General features: G+C 48.5%; 1 protein-coding gene across 16 annotated transcripts in view; it reads left to right on the plus strand.

Moving 5' to 3' along the window:
- FRMD5 (FERM domain containing 5) overlaps positions 1–18,785 on the plus strand; it is a 351,142-nt gene that overhangs the window by 324,858 nt on the left and 7,499 nt on the right. For all 16 annotated transcript variants that reach the window (XM_032175396.2, XM_032175402.2, XM_032175399.2 and 13 more), the window contains 6 exons: positions 4,980–5,068; positions 8,175–8,238; positions 8,781–8,872; positions 11,296–11,370; positions 12,263–12,331; positions 13,248–13,354. In XM_032175396.2, coding sequence (XP_032031287.1) covers positions 4,980–5,068; positions 8,175–8,238; positions 8,781–8,872; positions 11,296–11,370; positions 12,263–12,331; positions 13,248–13,354 — 496 coding nt within the window. The remainder of the gene's footprint in view (positions 1–4,979; positions 5,069–8,174; positions 8,239–8,780; positions 8,873–11,295; positions 11,371–12,262; positions 12,332–13,247; positions 13,355–18,785) is intronic.

The raw sequence follows: 18,785 nt of genomic DNA on the forward strand, positions 1-18,785 counted from the left end.
CAGGAATTCCTTTCTGAGCTGTCATGGAGTAACACCAAATCTCTTACAGGATGCCTCCTCCTCCTCCTCCTCCTCTTCATTTCCATTCGAGTTTATTGTGGCCAAGTTTAAGTGTAGTATATTCAGACTGGGTGATTTTCATGACTGACTTCAGCTTCCCAACTGTGAGCTCTTTCAGAAATGGGCATAAGTATCTGGTACAGCATCTGGAATCATCTTCCAGAGGGTTTTATAAGAAATAATGGCTTCATTCATCAAAATTGAATTAGTTTGAGTCATGCCCCAGAGAGGGGACAGGATGACCCTAGAGGCCTAACAACCAAGAATGCTGTGTTGCCTACTCAGTCACACCCAGTGTGTCCTCTAGGGTGGCAGGAGACAGAAGGCTACTTTGAATCTGGAAGTGGAACTGGTGGGGACTAGAAATGGTGGCCACATGTTTCTGCTTCTGAACCAGCCAGTGCTTTGATTTCCAAGAATCCTTTCCTGGGCAGAGTGATCATCTTAGGGTGAACTTTGCTGGTGTTGACTGACACAGGTCAAGTTTGATGGCGAGGGCCATGTAAACACATGAATGGCAAGGAATGCATGTTCATCCCCTCTCCAAGGAGAATACCGTTGGCCATGTCCTAGCAGTAAGATATTTGGTCTATCTCCCTAAAATCAGATGGAAGTAGTATTTCTCCAGGTATATATTATTGTCCTCATTTAGCAAATGAGGAAACCGAGGTTTGGAGAAGTGAAGTCACAGAGGAAAGAAGGAGGAGAGCTGGGGTCCTAAACTGAGACAGAAGTTCTTTTCACAAGGATGAGAAATTGAAAACAATTTTTTAACCTCACAACTGAAAAAGTGAACTAGATTATTTCGACTGTTACCTGCTGCAGAGTGTAGCTGGCGATATCCACGGCATAGCTATCAGGACCCCAGTTTGTATTCCACCTCCCAACTCCATTAATGGCTCAGTCCTGTGGGCACTGATTTCATAGGGATGGGAATGGGACAGAGAAGAAAGAAAGTCCAGCTTGATAAAATGGGAGATCTGAAGAACAGGCGACTGTTGACTCTTCACTTCTCACCTTGTCCTCATTCCCTCCTCTTTTTGTCTTGCAACTTGTTATTTTGCACACAAACTCCAACAGCAGGCTCACAACAAGAATGACAAGTCAGATAGAAGAAACTGGAGAAGTTCCAGGGAAGGTGTCAGTGTGGCTGCCTGCTTGTATTTTCATGCCAGTACAGATGTGAGATTTCTCACTGTAATTCGAGTCCCTTCCACACTGATTGCTGAGCCTCATGTGCCAGAGGCAAGTTGCAAACATCCCAGCTGTCACCTGCCCCTGCGGACACCGGGTGTCAGGGTCTTGCGGTGGCCTTCATCTGCATCTATTGCATTTGAAGCAGTTTGGAGAACTGCTCTCTTATATGAGATTGGGAACAATTGGGATTGTTCAAGGTGCTATTATTGCTTATGAAATGATGTGGCATCTCATTGTCATTGGGGTTTATTCCCAGCTCTCTGCTATAAAGCAGCCAGTCTGGTTAGGAGAGGCTGTGCTCCTCTAACTCTAACACCTGCCTTCACTCAGAGGCCAGCTCTGAGGTATCTGCAAGATGCAGGGCAACCTGGCCAGCACCACCCATCTTGTGGGACCACATATTCCCTTTGCTCTGCAGAGGGACACTGGTCACTGAGAGGACTCTGGCGGATCTCTGACTGTGTCATGGCCTCTGTTCCCTTCCCATTCTCACTTCAGATTCATGGATCACCCCACTCCTCCATGGTCCCCTAACAGTGAATTACTTCTCCTTTTTTCATTCTAACTTCCCACATTTTCGTTTCCTAACTAGCAAAATTTAAATCTGTCAACATCAGGAAAAATAGTAAAACGTTAGATTTCTTTTAAAGAAGGATTTGTATTAAGTTCAACAAACTCAGCTAACTAGTAGCAGCTATAATAATATTAATAACAAACACAGGCCGGGAGTGGTGGCTCATATCTGTAATGCCAGCACTTTGGGAGGCTGAGGTGGGTGGATCACTTGAGCCCAGGAGTTCAAGACCCACCTTGGCAACATGGTGAGACCTTGTCTCTAAAACAAACAAAAAACATGGGCACTAACATTTGTGGGGTGCCTCCTAAACATAACCTATGAGGTAGGTAATACGATCAACCCTCATTCTAAGACAAGGAGTCTGACCATGGAGAAATTAAGGACCCGGCCACAGCCACACAGTGAGTGGCAGAGCTGGACCTGGACCTGAGCAGTTTGACCCAGAGCCCACACCACTGTGGTTCTAGTGGGGGTGCTCTTCTGCCTGTCACTGCCCATATGAGCCAGAGTGGAAGAAGCAGAGGGGGGCCCTCCGCTGCCTCCCTCCCCTGCCTTCCCTCCCACCTCCCTTCCCTACTTCTTTCCCTGTTATTTCAAGCTGTCCAGTAGCCTCCTGCAGGCCCAAGGCTTCATTTCCATCCCTCCACCTCCCCTTCCTAGGCCTTTCCTTTATCTCAGCGAGCATTATGACCCCTTCCATGCCTCTGCCCCACCTCTGCCTCCCCTCTCATTTTTATGCATATACGGACATTCCCCACTGCAGCCAGGCTGGCCCCTCTGACCCACCCCACTGTCTTACACCTTCATCTGCTCAACATTTTCTGCAGACCCTTTCTACACCACCACTCACACAATAAGGTCTCCACTCCCAGTCTCTCTCTTTCTAAGCCTGCAGTTGTAGGACTTCCCCAGGTCCTGCTTGCACAGTGAGCAGAAGAGGCAGAACAGGCAGGCTGCCTCCCTCCCCGACCTCTCCCAGTCATTCTTCCCTCAAGGCCACCCTTCCCTGACCCATACCTCTGCCAAGCCTGCCAGGTTAGCCCTGGTGCCTCCTGGCAGGAGCAATGTTTATGTGCAGTGCCTGGTACTCAGATATTAATAACCACCACCAGGCACTGATGACAAGCAGGAGGAAATCCAGCCCTGTGGCTTCATAGTGTCTGCATTCCAGTTATTTTTAAACAGCTTTTTGTTGTGCCCATGACATTGTGCTTGTAGCCAAGTGTCTGGATCATGACAGGCCCTGAGGAAAGGATAATAACAACAATACATTAATTGCAAATGTTTGCCAAACATATACTTAGTTTATTCCCTGGACCCAGATGCTCATACTTGTAACCCTGACTCTGAGAGATGGTTTTAAGGCAAAACTGGACTGCTTCTTGAGGCAGGACTCATGAGGCCCTACAGAGGCCCCACTGTTCTTGGGACCAATCAGGCTGAGAATCTGTGCCAGGGAGGTGAGCCCTGAAAGCAGAGAGGCCAGGAGAGCCAAACCTCAGGCCGACCTGGCCCAGCAGCCTCAGCCCCCATACCCATGCCTCACACCCGGCGTCTGGCCCTAACTCCATGGCACCACCTGAGCTGTGGCCCAGAAGACTCTCCTGCAGGCATATTTGACCAGCATCACAGCATAAGTTTCTGGTCACCTCAACACACTCACACCCTCTCTATCGCCATTCATGCAGCCTGACAGTACCAAATCTCACCTGACGCCCCTGTCACAAAGGAAGCCCCTCTGGGAGGGCAAAATCCTCCACCCAGCCTAGTCCTCACGGAGCTCACTTTCCCACGTGAGGAAACGAGACCTGCAGCTTCTGTTCCGCCCGCTCCCCACTATGTTCAACAGAGCCTCAAGCCTGGTGCTTACCGACTGCCGGTGCTAGTGACCAGGAGGCCCTCTCTGTTGGTTCAGGCACCTCAGGGCTGATGGCAACTGTTCTCTTTTGCCAGTTGCTTCTTGTTTTTTTCTTCAGCTAAACTTTCCTGAGGGGCCCAGTGTTATAGGACTATTATGAAAGTGGATATAATGACTCCCCCACTCTTTAATAACAGCCTTTTAAGATATAATTCACATATCATAAAACGTTTTTGTTTGTTTTGTTTTTTTGAGATGGAGTCTCACTCTGTCACCCAGGCTGGAGTGTGGTGGTACAATCTTGGCTCACTGCAACCTCCGCCTCCTGGGTTCAAGCAATTCTCCTGTCTCAGCCTCCTCAGTAGCTGGGATTACAGGCACGCACCATCATGCCTGGCTAATTTTTGTCTTTTTAGTAGAGACGGGGTTTCACCATGTTGGCCAGGCTGGTCTCGAACTCCTGACCTCAGATGATCCACCTGCCTCGGCCTCCCAAAGTTCTGGGATTATAGGCATGAGCCACTGCGCCTGGCCAAATGTGCCCTTTTAAAGTGTACAATTCAGTGGTTTTTAATATATTCACAGAGTTAAAAGATCACAACCTGATTTTTTGTGACTGGCTTCTTTCACTTGGCATAATGTTTCCAAGGTTCGCCTGTGTTGTAGTGTCCATCAGTCCTTCATTCCTTTTTACTGGTGAATAAGATTCTACTGTATCATGATATACTACTTGTTTATTCATTTATCAGTTAATGGAAACTTTACACTGGAAAATGGATTGCGTTGTTTCTACTGTTTAGCTCTTAACACATACTGCTGCTGTTAACATACATGTACCAGTTTCTGTGTGGACATGCATTTTTAAATCTCTGAGCACATATTGAGGAGTGGAATTGCTGGGTCATATGGTAACTCTATTTTTAACAATTTAAATGACTTTCAAACTATTTCTCAAAGTGACTGTACCATTTTACAACCCCATCAGCAATGCATGAGGTGTTGCCATTCTCTTTGGATGTTCATAGCAACCTTCTAAGGTTGGTATCATTATAACCCTACAACTTACAGATCAGGACACTGAGGCTCAGCAAGTAACTTGCCTGTAGACATGCGGCTGGCAAGTGCAAGGCTGAGACTCAAACTATGGTCTTGTGATTCCAGATGACATGCTTTTCCCTCTGTGACCTACTGCCAGGTATTAACCCTGTTCACCTATGAACAGCTGTGTTTCTTACCCTTTCACCTCTGTGCCTGCATCACCCGATGAGAAGTCTTTCTGTATTGCAGGACGTGTCAGGAAATGCTGCATTTCTGGCCTTCACTCCTTTTGGGTTTGTTGTTCTTCAAGGAAACAAGAGGGTCCACTTCATTAAATGGTGAGCATCTTCATTTCCAAAATAGGCTCTTTATATCTCACCAACTGGGGAGGGGCGATGGTTCCCATGTCCGTTGTCTGTGATTGGGCAGTTCTGGTTCAGAGCCCTCTCCAAAGCCTTGCGTTGATAGTGGTAACTGACGAAGGGAGTGGTCTCTTCCTAGGGATCCTGTTCTTCTAAAGGGGTGTCCCTGAGAGCCAACAGCCTCTCCAGAAAGGAAAAGGGATACAGAGGTTTGATTTCTGGGGAGGGTGAGAGGCCTGGGGCTGCAGCCAGTGTTAGCGGAGCAAAGTTCCTGTGAGAACTGAATCCTTGGGGCCATCACCCACTGAGGGTCATAGTCAGCCCTGTTGAGCCAGCTGTTCTGGAGCATCTCTGTGGATGGCTTAGTGCCCTTACCTGCTCTACTAACAAGGGAGGGGCTCACAGACAGTGACCTCTGGGGCAGATATAAGTCCCTTGTTACTTTGGCAAAACACCCTCCTCAGACCAGCCCTCACTGTGGGCATCGTGTCTGCAAAAGCTCAGTTGCTGCTGTCTCACTCCTATCCCTCTTGGGCATTTAAGTGTCCTCAGCCTCCAGGAGTCACATTCCCACTCTTTCTTCCTTCCCTCCCCTCTCCACTCCCATCTAACAGGAAAGAGCCACTGCCTCAGCTGCAGCTACTCTGAGCTGCTTCCTCTCCTGCCCCTCTCTGTTTTATTTGGGGTCTGTTCTGCTGCATGCCTCTGGGCAGATTCTGGTTTGTTAATTGACATTTGGCTCTCCTGGAGACCCTTTAGCTGGCCAGCCCATACAAACGTCTGTCAGCGTCATCAAAACATTTTGCATATTCTATCAAGCTCTTGTGATTTCTGTACCTTCCTAGGCCTCAGACTGCCAAGTCTAAGCTGGCCAGCTCCTCCTAGGGGCTTAGATAAGTGGCTTCCCTTGGTCCAGCAGAGCTCAGTGGGGGGAAGTCTGGTTTCTTTGTCTTCTCCAGGAGAGCTCATGAGGAATCTTGAGTACAGTTGCTTCCTAGTCAGCATTCTGCTGGGACACTGCAGGCCATCTATCCCGCTGTGCCCTCTTCAGCTCCCCCACTGAGCTTGAGCTTGAGGACAGATACCGCCTTTCCAGCCCACCTTGATTTTGTGAAGGAGGGCATTACGATCATCAGCCAGAGTGCTGGTGAAACTGCTCCTCACACATGCATGGGGGCCTCGACTCCCCAGGACAACAGCCATGCTACAAGGCAGCTGCTGCCCTGGAGTTACCAGAATACACCCCAACATACCTGTTTCCTAGGCATCTTCAAGTCGGCCCACTTCACTGTGCTCTCTGGGTGAAGATGTGAGGATTTGCAATCTCCTGTCCAAAAAAATGCTTTTCAGAAAAAGACAATGAGCAGGATCAGGCCTCAGCCCTCCTAGTGTGGGGTCTCTGCTGCCTGGATACATCTGGGCTATCTGATGTTCCTTAGAGGGCCCAGATCCACATTCCAACCAGAGTAGCTGTTGGGTGAGGTCCCTGTCAGGGGGAATGTTTGGCTAGAAACAAGTAGGACACACGTGTCACAGACACCTGCAGTCACTAAATTATCCCCACCCCTCCAGAAACCATGATGGCTCTTGGTTCTCACACACGCTTTTCTTTCCATGGCTTCTCTCATGCACCACTTCTTCTGGAAGTCTCCTCTTCACCATAATAAACTCTGTAATAATAGATGTAAACCCAATCTCACTCTCAAAATAAAACTCCTTACTTTCCTAGCTTGCTTGTTGGAACCTAGGTGATCTGTGTGCTTGTCTATATATTAACCAATTGGCATTATTGTATTGTGTGTGTATGAGATTGATGGTTGATTGAGAGGGAGTTTGAGAGGGAATCAAACAGGGAAGGAATACCATGTGGCTTGTGTTAGCTCAGAACTGGTGGTCAGAAGTTGTGAAATCTCATCCTGACCCAGCCATGATTTTCAGGAGCATGGAGAACAAGTGATTTTCCTCTGTCCCTTGAACTATTTCCAGCAGTAAATTGGGTACATGATTCTCACTACCTTTCTACTATTTCCTAGGAGATGAAGGAAATCTCCTTAGAAATTACAAAAAAAGCAGCAGCCAAGTGGAGGTGAATGTGCATGACAAGACCGCCTTGGGGGTCCCAGTTGGGTAGAAAAATGGGGCCTCCAGTGACATGGAGAGGGCTGAGAGGCTCCAGAGGGCAGCTATGTTGGGCAGATAGAAGGGAAGTGAGGAGCAACTAGTGCTGAGGCCTAGTTCCATGGCTCTCAGGGACATTCACCTAAGACCCAGTAGTTTTTCCATTTTGCAAATGTAACCAAGGCTGAGAGCAGGAGGTGGATGTGGAGGTGAGGTCTAGGCCGTGCCATGTACAGTAACCATGTCACTTCTTCTGATTTGTGTCTGTCCCACGGGTGATGTACCCCAGTATCCTGTTTGCCTCTTTTACTGCAGCCATTCACTGGGCTGGTGGCTTCAAGGATTTTTCTACAATAACCCCTAAGCCCCTTTCCTGGTCAGTACGCTGCATGACTGTTCCATGTAATCTGTTCTCTCTCTTTGGTATGTTGCCCTGCCCCGCTCCCTGAGATTGTTTGATATTTGTCTGCATTAAACTGCATTTTCCATCCAGTGGCACAGTCACCTGAAAGACTCAACTCCCTCAGAACCTGGTTGCATTGTTTCTCATTATTTGCTGTATCTTGAACTTTGGCCTCATCAGCTACCTGTGGCATCTTACGTTTGACAGTCCCATCCAGATAATGCACCTGTGTTATGAACCCAATCCTGAAATGACCCCAGATACTCTACCTAGACTCACTTTCCATGCAAATGTTTCCCTTTTACAGCCACTGTTGATAAGCCCGAAATCCTCCTGTCACCCTATTACTATAGTGTGATTGACCAGAAAACTGTGGATTGAACTGTTTCAACAACATTCTCTAAGGCCACTGCGCTGCTGTCTTGTTTCAGTTCTGATTTTGGCTAAAATTGTGTCTGTGCCTGGAGCCCCTTCCAGTTGGGGTGGGCTGTGCATCTACAAGATTTAGCTGTGAACAAGCAGCCCACAATGAGGTGACAGGCACTATCTTTGTGCTTCTAGGAATGAGGTGACCAAGCTGAAATTTGAAGGAAAGACTTTCTATTTATACGTAAGTCAGAAAGAGGTGAGTGCTGGCTTCCTTCTCTTCAGGGAGGGCTGGGGTGATGGGATGCTTCCTGGTGGCCAGAGCCAAGCTTGAGGGACCCCAGTAGAGCCAAGCCACCCACATGCTAAGCCAAGACCAAGGTCAGGACCTGGAGGTACAATATGAAGGAGCGGGAAGGCCCTGGAGCACAGGACTTCCTCAGGGATGCTATTGACACCCAGAACTTCCACTCAAGAGATCTTTGCCTCCAGGAAATGCAAAGGAAGGCTCTTTTTCTTTCATGTATATGGGAATTCCAGAGGCAAGGGCCACTTTCTCACCAAGAGCTCTCCTGGTTCAATTTGTGCTACTTTTGTGCCAGCTGAGACTTACCCTGATTGGACTTGCCAAGTATGATGTGATGCACTGAACTGAGCTCTGCCTCAGTGGGTCCCACGGGCCCTCCCCTCTAACTAGCCAGCTGCCAAGGCCTCTAACAGCTCTGGGGTCAGGGTCCTTGCCTACTTCACCCTTTGCTTCTCCATCTACACTCAGCCATATCAATGTGGAATTTTTTGCAGGAAAAGAAAATTATTCTTACATATTTTGCTCCAACTCCTGAAGCGTGTAAGCACCTCTGGAAATGTGGAATCGAGAACCAAGCCTTCTACAAGTGAGTGGATACATGTGATGGGGACTGTCTTTCTTAGAGCCAGAGTCACAGAGAGTCGGTGACAGGAGGCCAAGTGCCCAGGAACCTGAGGCAGGGTAGCTGGAAATGGGCAAGAGCTTGACAGTTACCGAGAAGCCAGGTTGAGGCCAAAGGCAAGAGCTTTGCCTACCAAAGGGATTTTGTAAAGAATGTGGGGCTTTTGTGTTGTTTTCTTCGATTAAGAAAGTAGTTATAAAAGCATTAGGTAGTGAAGAAATGGCCCATTAAGGGGGTGATGCCAGGTAAAATATGTCTCACTAAACCCCTTGGTCTTGTTTTAAAAATATACTGTAATGATTTATGCTTTACTAAGATGTATCTGAACGAGGTCAAGGCAAGACAGAGTGTGGTATATTCTACCTGGTGTGAGCCCTGCTCTCGCCAAATGCCCCTGATTGGCCAGGTCCCAGTTCCAGTAACCTGAAGGATCCTGGAGAGATGAGAACTGCTCTGGGCTGAGTGGCACCATACTCCTCTCCAGGGAAGATTCTGCTGCCTGCTGGCTGCTATGGGATGCTGGCTGGCAGAACTGGGTCCTCCCAGTTGCCAAGGCCACAGCCCCAGAGGCTGTTTCTTAGACAGGCATTCTGCATTACTTAATTCCCATTATGTGTTTATACCAGAATCAAGGATTCACTGAATCGGCAGCCTTTCTTCTCCTGAATACACTCAGGGGAGACTTTGGCATGGTCACACTTCCCTCCTGTTCAGTCCCTACTGTCCATAGAAAGTCAATAAAACATTTATTTTCTTTTGCTACCACCCTCCCTTTGCCTGTGAGGATGTAATCCATGTTTGGCCAGTTACCTGAACCTAGAGAGAAGCAACTTGAGATGCAAGCTCCTGCTTGTGGGACTGAGGAGCAGCCCAGGAAGAACTGGGGTCCCACGGGTCTCCACAGCAGAGAGAGGAAGGCACTAGCAAACAGGGGCCTGCTCCATACTGAACTATCCCTGCCCTGGGAATGGAATATATGGAAGCTTTCCCCTTCTCTCTGCCAAAGGGTCTAATGCAAACAGAAGCAATCTCCTTACCTCTTGTCTTTTCATGCCTTCAGCACCATTTCTTAAGGGCTTGGTTTTCCCATCTGTGTCATGGAAACAGAAGTGTGCTTCTGAACCTGTGACCACACTCAGTTTCTGAGTCTTCCCACGAGTAGATCTCCATACCCACCCAGCCCTGTCTGCACCCACACTGGAAATGGAGGTCATTTTTCAGTTTTCCATTGCCTCCTTAATGTTCTCGTCAAATGGTAAAAGCCTGGGTGAGATCCCCAGGTATGTCGTCAAGTCTCTGGCAGCAGCGCTTTGGCCTTGCCCTCAGTGTCTCTCACATACATATCCCTAGTCCTGCCTTTGGCTTAGTACCATGGCAGGAGCCCAGTCAGATGCAAGAGCATGCCCAGGCTCCAGTAAGCAGCTCGGATGTCCAGTAGCCCTGAGACGGGCAGGGATGGTGTCTCCCAATAACTGTTCATGGATTGTGGAAACAGCTCCTACTTACTGCTCATAGCACAGGTTTCAGACCCACATAGGTTCCTGGTTGGATCAGTACCATAGGCACCTGGGCATGTTACAGATGGATCCCATCTTAGGAGGCTTCTCTCTGAGCTGCTGTGCCCAAGCTGAGAGAGCTAATGGGCTCAGTGAAGTCACCCAGGAGAAAGTATTACAGAGCTCCACATCAGCTGTCTGCAGCTTCAAACGAGATATTAAATAGACATCCTGGGGGAGGGAGAAAGGCTCCAATTCGAATACATGACTGAACTTTTATTAAAGTTAAGCTAGTTTCTTCATCGCAGGATTTCTCAGTCTTTACCGTGGTCATGTATTTTAGGACCCTCCAAATGGGAGATGAAACAGGAAAGACAGCCCCCACCCTCTTCTCTACCCACAATTACCCAGACATAGACACAAAATCAAATACTGGGACTGGAAAGGAGACCCCTAAGGTCCAGTAGTCCCAGCTGTATCATTTTATAAAAAGAGCGAGGCTAAGAGAGAAGGAAATTTGCCCGAGGTCACACTGCTAATAAGTGACGTGGCTGAGATTAGATGGGCATTCTATTATTCCCTGAGACCATCCACCTGAGCCTGTATTCTCTCAGTCCCCCTAGTAAAACCTATGAAGCATTTTGGGGGAGCCTTCACTCTCCTGACACTAAAATGGGTTTCCATGTGACAGTCCTGGGCACTGAGGCAGGAGGGCAGCTGGCTATGCGCACAGCCCGCAGATCCTAAATGAGAGTCAGAGACAAGTGTGGACTTTGAAGGGCTTTTTTCCTGAAGTTTCAAGTAGCCTTTGGAAGAAGCTGGGGATGTGCTGCCTTAACCTGTGTGAGGCAGTTCAGGCTGTCTATCACACTGGACTTTGCCTTGCTACAGGCTGGAGAAGTCAAGCCAAGTCCGCACAGTGTCCAGCAGCAATTTATTCTTTAAAGGGAGCCGGTTCCGATACAGGTAAATAGTGACAGTAAGTAACCATTATGGATCTATTTTCAGACCCTTCTCTGGAGAACAATCAGTGGTCCTTATCCTTTAGAACAGAGAAACCGAGGAGGACTCAGGAAAGTCTGAGGTCTCCATCTAATTCTCCCGTCTTATGACCCTTTTACTATTTCCTTCCTTCCCTACAGCAATTTGTCTGTAGGGTTTTAAATGTATATTGGCCGGCCACAGTGGCTCATGCCTATAATCCTAGCACTCTGGGAGGCTGAGGCAGGTGGATCACTTGAGGCCAGGAGTTTGAAACCAGCCTGGGCAACATGATGAAACCCCATCTCTACTAAAAATACAAAAAAAATTAGCTAGGTGTGGTGGCACACACCTGTAGTCCCAGCTACTTGGGAGGCTGAGGTGGGAGAATTGCTTGAGCTCAGGAGGTCGAGGCTGCAGTGAGCCATGATTGCACCACTGCACTCCAGCCCAGGAGACAGAGCAAGACCCTGTCTCCAAGAAAATGAAAAATAAATGTGTATCTTCTCTTTCCCTTACAATAGCAGCAAAATAAGAACTATAACAGTGATTCTTTTCATGTCTCACTGTCTAAAGTTTGTTCTTATGTGTTTGTGATGTAATTGGAACATGCTGGAAAATGAGGAATTATTCCTAAATGAGAATGGAAGATCCTAAAGACTCTAGAGATGGAGAGAGTTCTCTCAGATAGGCTGTCATGACACTTTAGAACTCTCTACCCCACCAAGCAAGCCTTTCTCCATGACCAAAACATCGGGGAAAGGGTGGGCCACAGATGCCATTTCCTGATTCAGGGAAAGCACCTGAGATCTTGGAGAGGAGCTGTCTAGAACACAGTCTCATTTCTTGCTGCTTGTTTTTATTATACTACTTACAGTGGCCGAGTTGCAAAGGAAGTCATGGAGTCAAGTGCTAAGATCAAACGGGAGCCACCGGAAATACACAGGTAGGCTGCCAGGGGCTTCCCCCCAAAACAGTTCTAGCTCAGATTCCAGAATCTCAATCCAGCAGTTTGAGTACTGTGAAGCCCCTGGCTCCAGTGGCTACCAAAAAGTCCAAAATGGAGCAGAAGGCTGAAGAAACTTCTCAGAAGGGATGGGGAGAAGTCTTTGACCCTTAATAAGAGAGCTGGGGAGGGAGGAAGGGCTACTGCAGATAATACATCAGATCCAGGTGCCACTTCACTTGGCAATTCTCTTCTGCCCTCCCAAGTCTTGACATTGATCATAGATGTGTCACACAATTTCAGTGGTTCTGGAACCAGTCGATCATATGAAGCCAAGGATAGTCCCACAGCCCTGCCACACTGGCTCTAAAATAATTTCAGGATCCATGCTTCATGTAGATCCACAAATTGTGTTTCCAGAAGCCTATCTCCTAGAATCTAAGATTCAGAAAGAATATGACTGACCAAGAAGGGTAGGATTTGCCAACCAGCCTTTGCCTCTGGGAAGGGGAGCATTACTGCCTGCCCCTTCACATGGAGCCCCGTCATCAGCAGCCTCTATTGGAAGTCAGGGGAGGCTGCCAGTATTGGTCCAGGCATATTTTCAGGAGTACTGCTCATCCTGGGGCTCTACTCTCTGACAGTCTTGCCTCCACCCCTGAGACCAGTGGCACTGCTGCCACTAAAATAAAGGTTCAGATGGGTCTAGGGTTACAAGGAGGTGGAGGAGTTTGAAGCACTATCTCTGACTGGAATCCAGGACCAAAGGCAAAGAGAAGGTATTAAAGATTTTAAAAGAGAGGGAGACCAAAACTTAATGCAGCCAGGCAATTCTAGTAGCCAGTACTCAATTCTTAAGTGCCTACCAAATGTGTCCATGCACTGAATTAACAAGGTTCTTTTTCTTTAACCTCAGAGCAGGGATGGTTCCCAGCCGGAGCTGTCCCTCCATAACCCATGGCCCAAGGCTGAGCAGTGTCCCCAGGACCCGCAGAAGAGCTGTTCACATCTCCATCATGGAAGGTGAGCATGAGCTTCTTGAGGTGACCACTGGGGTCCTCCAAGTTGTGATCTGGGACCTTGAAAAGAAGCTAATTTGCATTAGTGACAGCAGCATGTATCTTGGGGAAAAGGGCCTCCAGTGGCAAGTAGGAGGTTGTATCCAGTGGATGGGAATACTAGTTAGGTACAGGGTGAAGGGGTGTGGGTATCTAGGCAGGGGGGTTGTGGATTTTAGGGTGCTGGGTTAGCCCTTTGGGGGACTTGCATATGTGGGATCTATAGGTTCCATGCAGTTCTGAAATTGCTTTCCATCAAGAGGCTTTTCACGCCCGGCGCGGTGGCTCACGCCTGTAATCTCAATACTTCGGGAGGCCTAGATAGGTGGATCACTTGAGGTCAGGAGTTCAAGACAAGCCCGGCCAAAATGGTGAAACCCTGTCTCTACTAAAAATACAAAAACTAGCTGGGCGTGGTGGCACATGACTGTAATCCCAGCTACTTGGGGGGCTGAGGTAGGAGACTCGCTTGAGCCTTGGATGCAGAGGTTGCAGTGAGCTGAGTTCGCGCCACTGCTCTCCAGCCTCGGTAAAGGAGACTATCCAAAAAAAAAAAAGAATTTTTTAAAAAAAAGGGGCTGGCGCAGTGGCTCACGCCTGTAATCCCAGCACTTTGGGAAGCTCACTTCAGGTCAGGAGTTTGAGAGCAGCCTGGCCAACATGGTGAAACCCCTTCTCTACTAAAAATACAAAAAATTAGCAGGGCATGGTGGTGGGAGCCTGTAATCCCAGCTACTAGGGAGGCTGAGGTGGGAGAATTGCTTGAACTCGGAAGGCAGAGGTGGAGGCTGCAGTGAGCCCAGATTGCACCACTGCACTCCAGCCTGGGTGACAGAGACTCCGTCTCAAGAAAAAAAAGAGGGTTTCACTTGTCTGCTAAATCTGTCCAATCTCCCCAGCTTAAATTATGAGGATGGCTGAGACTGTTAACTAAGAAGTGAAAATTCTTGGTTCTGAAGCATTTCTAGTAGCTGCCACCATGTTTTGCTTCGGCTATAGAAATCTGTCTTGGCTGGGCACAGTGGCTCACGCCTGTAATCCAGCACTCTGGGAGGCTGAGGTGGGTGGATCACCTGAGGTCAGTAGTTTGAGACCAGCCTGGCCAACATGGTGAAACCCCATCTCTACTAAAAATACAAAAATTAGCCAGGTGTGGTGATGCACGCCTGTAATCCCAGCTACTTGGGAGGTTGAGGCAAGAGGATCGCTTGAACCCAGGAGGCGGAGGTTGCAGTGAGCTGAGATCGTGCCACTGCACTCCAGCCTGGGCAACAGAGTAAGACTCCGTCTCAAAAAAAAAAAAAAAAGCAATTTGTCCTGTTGCTATCTGCATATCTTACCACTGTCTCAGGAAATTCAATATGACCCATCTCCCTCCAGACTCCCCTCCTTTGGAGCAGGCTGAGGTGGGAAGAGAGAGAAATTCTATGTATCTCCACTGAACTAGATACCCCAATAGCTGAGGCCAACAATCTATTCTCGGGGTAGTTAATGCTGTTAGGAGGTGCTCTTGGAATACTGCCCTCTAGCTGTTGTCACTGGCCCAGGTCACCCGCAGGCTGGATACGGGTGTAAAGTTGAGTGCTTTCATTCCCGAAGATGGTGTTTTTTTAGGATCTCAGAAGATCTCACACAGCAGGAGACAGCAGAATTGGTTCATACCTGTCTCTCTCCTGGGATTAATGGTGTGGAAGCTGGCAGGGGCAGCCCTTTGTCCTTTCTGTAAGAATGCTGCTTGGGAATGAAAATGAATTGCTCAGGTTAGGAAGGATATCACTCTGCTGTTTCCCTGGGATCTAATTTGTGTTTAGGATTTTAGGATGTGTCACTGTGAGTGTGAGATTCCATGTTACCAAAGTCTGGTATGTAACTCCCTATGGTCTAGAGGTTGAGAACCCCGGCTAGACAAACACCATCAAGTTACTTGAGTATCTTCATTGCTTCATTTGTAAAATAGGGACATCTTCCTTGCCCACCCCATTGGTTGCGAGGAAGCTAATATGTGCAGAAGTACTTTAAAGAGACTAAAGCGTTTACAGGCCGGCAGCAAGCACAGTGCGGAGTTCTGATCAGGAAGCCAAGGTCAGACTAGGAGCTCTGTCATGTACTTTCTGGAACAGGTTGTTTTATCTCTGAGCCTAGTTCCCCCACTGCAGAACAGAGCTGGGTGTGGGAGAGTGCCTGTGGACTACCAAGTAGAATTGTTATGCAAAGAATGGAATTATGGATATATGACCATCATGAGACACAGCCTCCTGGTGTTTCCTCCCATCTTAGGCTGACCCAGAGAACTGAGCTTGGCTGTCACTGTCCCTCTTTTGGGGTGTACATCTCAGGAAGTAGAACGAACTTCTCTGAGGAAACATAACTTTCTCCCCTCTGTGGCCTTTCTTTCCATCCCTCTGAGGCTGAAGCTAGAGGGTCCATCTCCATCTTCCACAGAGAGCTAGGACAGCTGTCCTCCCAAACAAAAGGCTCACCCTAGGGAAGCTAGCACCATGCAGGATGTAAAACAGGAGAGGAGCCTTGTGCATGCCTACTTCCCAGAACAGGGAAGAATGTCCAGGAAACCAGCATTCCCAAAAGAGGGAGGGCTGAGGCTCTCTGTGTGGAGACAAAACTCACTGAGAGTTGCTGCCAAGTAGGGTTAGTAGAACAACTCTGAGGTGGGGGAAAACATTCCTTGTGATCCTGAGACATGCTGAGGCTGACTCAGGTCCCCATTCAGCTCTGGCTTTACCTCCAGCCTCCTCCTCCCGTTGCAGCAGCAGGTTCCTTGTCCAAACTATTCCCCCTTGCTGCCAAATGCAAAGAGAGGTACAGTGGGGAGCGGCTGCTGAGGAGTATGGGCCCCCTAGGGCCGGGGCACTTCCTCAAAACCAGCATCATGGAATGGCACACTTGGTAGGTTATAGCTCAGCAGACTTCCAGGTGTTTCTCACACCCTGTGTCCAAGGCTGCAAGTGGACAAACACAGCCTGTGGCCCTGGTCGTGGCCCCCAGCCCAGGACCCATTAGATGCAGGACAGGGCAGGTAAAACTGACCTGGCCCAAATGAACCTCACAGGCTCAGGGTGAGGAGAGAGAGATGGACATCAGGTTTGGATGTAGAAATAAAAGACTGTAGCAATTAAATGGCTTTATCAGTACAGGGGCTACCAAGCCTGTGGAAGTAAAGAATGGATTAGTTTCCAGGAGGGAAGAATTCAGGTGCAACATCTTTCAAGAGGAGGGCTTGCCTTTAAAGGTCCTGACAGGCACGGCTGACCCTAACTGCCTACCCCAACCAGAGAGAGAGGGGCTGCGAGGGATGCGATGAGGGCCTCAGAAGGGCACAACCAACAAAAACCCCAAGGAATTTAGGGGCATTTGAAATTGGTTCATGCTCCACCAAAGACTGTCTTTTCTATAGTCCATTAGGCCCATTTAGTATCACAGAGACCACCTCCTCCCACTTCAGAGCCACCCAGCCCCAAAGCTAGGCTGACCATGCAACTTGGCTGGCACCAGGGCAGGCTTGGACTATATATGGCCCGGATAAAGGCCAATGGCGTTGTAACTTTACATCCTGGATTTTCTGAGACAGTCTTGATTCCCCTTACCCTCTGGGATTGTTCTCTGCCCCCTCTGTCCCTTGCCCTCTGAGAGGTTGGAGCCCTTATCCAGGCCTCAGGGAAAGAGCTGCAGGCCAAGGAAGCATTACTTTTTATGGCTCTAAGTGCTTCTGACTAAATCCAGTCCCCTGATAACGGTGGCCTCTCAGAGCTGCTCCTTCCCTGCAGTTCAGCCTGATGTGAAGCTTGGGGAGGTGACCTTCTCCCTGCAACATGCGAGGCAATGCTAAGGGGCTGCTATGATGTGGGCTCTGCAGAAATCCTTTGTTCCTAGTTGGCTTTCCATCTTTGCCTCTCTGTATCTTTCCCTGCCTGGCTGGTTTCTCTGAAGAGATCAGTTGGTTTCCACTGAAGAAGTATTTGCCTTCCTGGGCCACCATGGGGAAGAGTCTGATTAAGATTCACACCAGAGTCCCGGTCCAGCTCCGGCTGACTAATCACTGCTTTCGGCCCCTAAGTGTGCGCATCCTGAGGATGGGGCCCCGGCTCCAGGGTAGGGTCCTGACTGCTGTGACCCCCGGGCAAGGGAATCAGCTGGAGCACTTTCAAGGTAAAAAAGACTCCTGTTTTGCTGTGCCACTTAGCACAGATCCTTCCCACGGCACCCATCCCATCTATCCCAAAATAACAGGTTCCATGAAATGGCAGGACAGGTGGTGGCTTTTACAGCAGTGAAAACAGTTTCTAATATAGGACTAACCTGATGTGGGAGGGTCACCTTACAGGTGATATCTTCTATTGAGGGAGGAGACCGACTGATATTTACTGAGCAACTGTATTTGTCAGGCATTCTATGAGAAATGCATATCTAATTGGATGTGGTGGCTCATGCCTGTAATCCCAGCACTTTGGGAGGCTGAGCTGGGCAGATCACTTGAGGTCAGGAGATCAGACCAGCCTGGCCAACATGGCGAAACCCCACCTCTACTAAAAATACAAAAATAAGCCAGACATGGTGGCGGGTGCCTGTAATCCCAGCTACTCGCGGGGCTGAGGTGGGAGAATCACTTGAACCCGGGGGGCGGAGGCTGCAGTGAGCCGAGATTGCACCATTGCACTCCAGCCTACACAATGGAGTGAGATTCCATCTCAAAAAAAAAAAAAAAAAAAAAAAAAAAAAAAAGAAATGCCTATCTATCCATTATCTTGTTTACTGAGAGCACCAACAGCTCCCAGTATGATGTGGCTCCAGGTGGTCCTCCGACTTTTTCTCTTCTGATGTCACAGCATCTGCCTCTCTCCTTCCCCACAAGCTGAGGGGTGTAATCGTAGATTAAGCTAAGCTTTTCATACTTTTTGAAAGATCTTGCAGTCAGAGCTGTCCTCATGAAGGGGCAGCCTTTGAAAGGGTGGCAGGTGCCCTGTGCAATGGGGCTGAGGTTCCAGGAAAAGGGGGGCAGAGGACTGCCTGGGAAAGGAGCCAAGCAAACAGTATGCTGCAACCAGGGCCTTAAGGTTTCTGCTTTATCAGTGACCCATAACCTGTTCCAAGGTACATATTCCTCAAGCTGCATGTGCAAATGGGGACATCAGGGAGGAATACTGGGTAAGAGGTCAGAGGAACAGCAAGAGCTCTAGAACAAGGGACAGAGGCTCTTAATTTCAGGTTATTTCAAAACAGTTTCTCGGGCAATTAAGACCTAAATCTAAGGTAGATGCTGGCTGTTGATTTAATCCGTCCTGGCCCCTGGTTCCATTCCATGGAGTCTGACTACAGTTAAGTCATCACTTGACAGGGTCTTAGAAACTGCAACTTTAAGCAAAATGATGTACAATTAAATT

This window comes from Hylobates moloch, unplaced genomic scaffold (genome assembly GCF_009828535.3).
Source record: "Hylobates moloch isolate HMO894 unplaced genomic scaffold, HMol_V3 SCAFFOLD_14, whole genome shotgun sequence".
Classification (NCBI taxonomy): Eukaryota; Metazoa; Chordata; class Mammalia; order Primates; family Hylobatidae; genus Hylobates; species Hylobates moloch.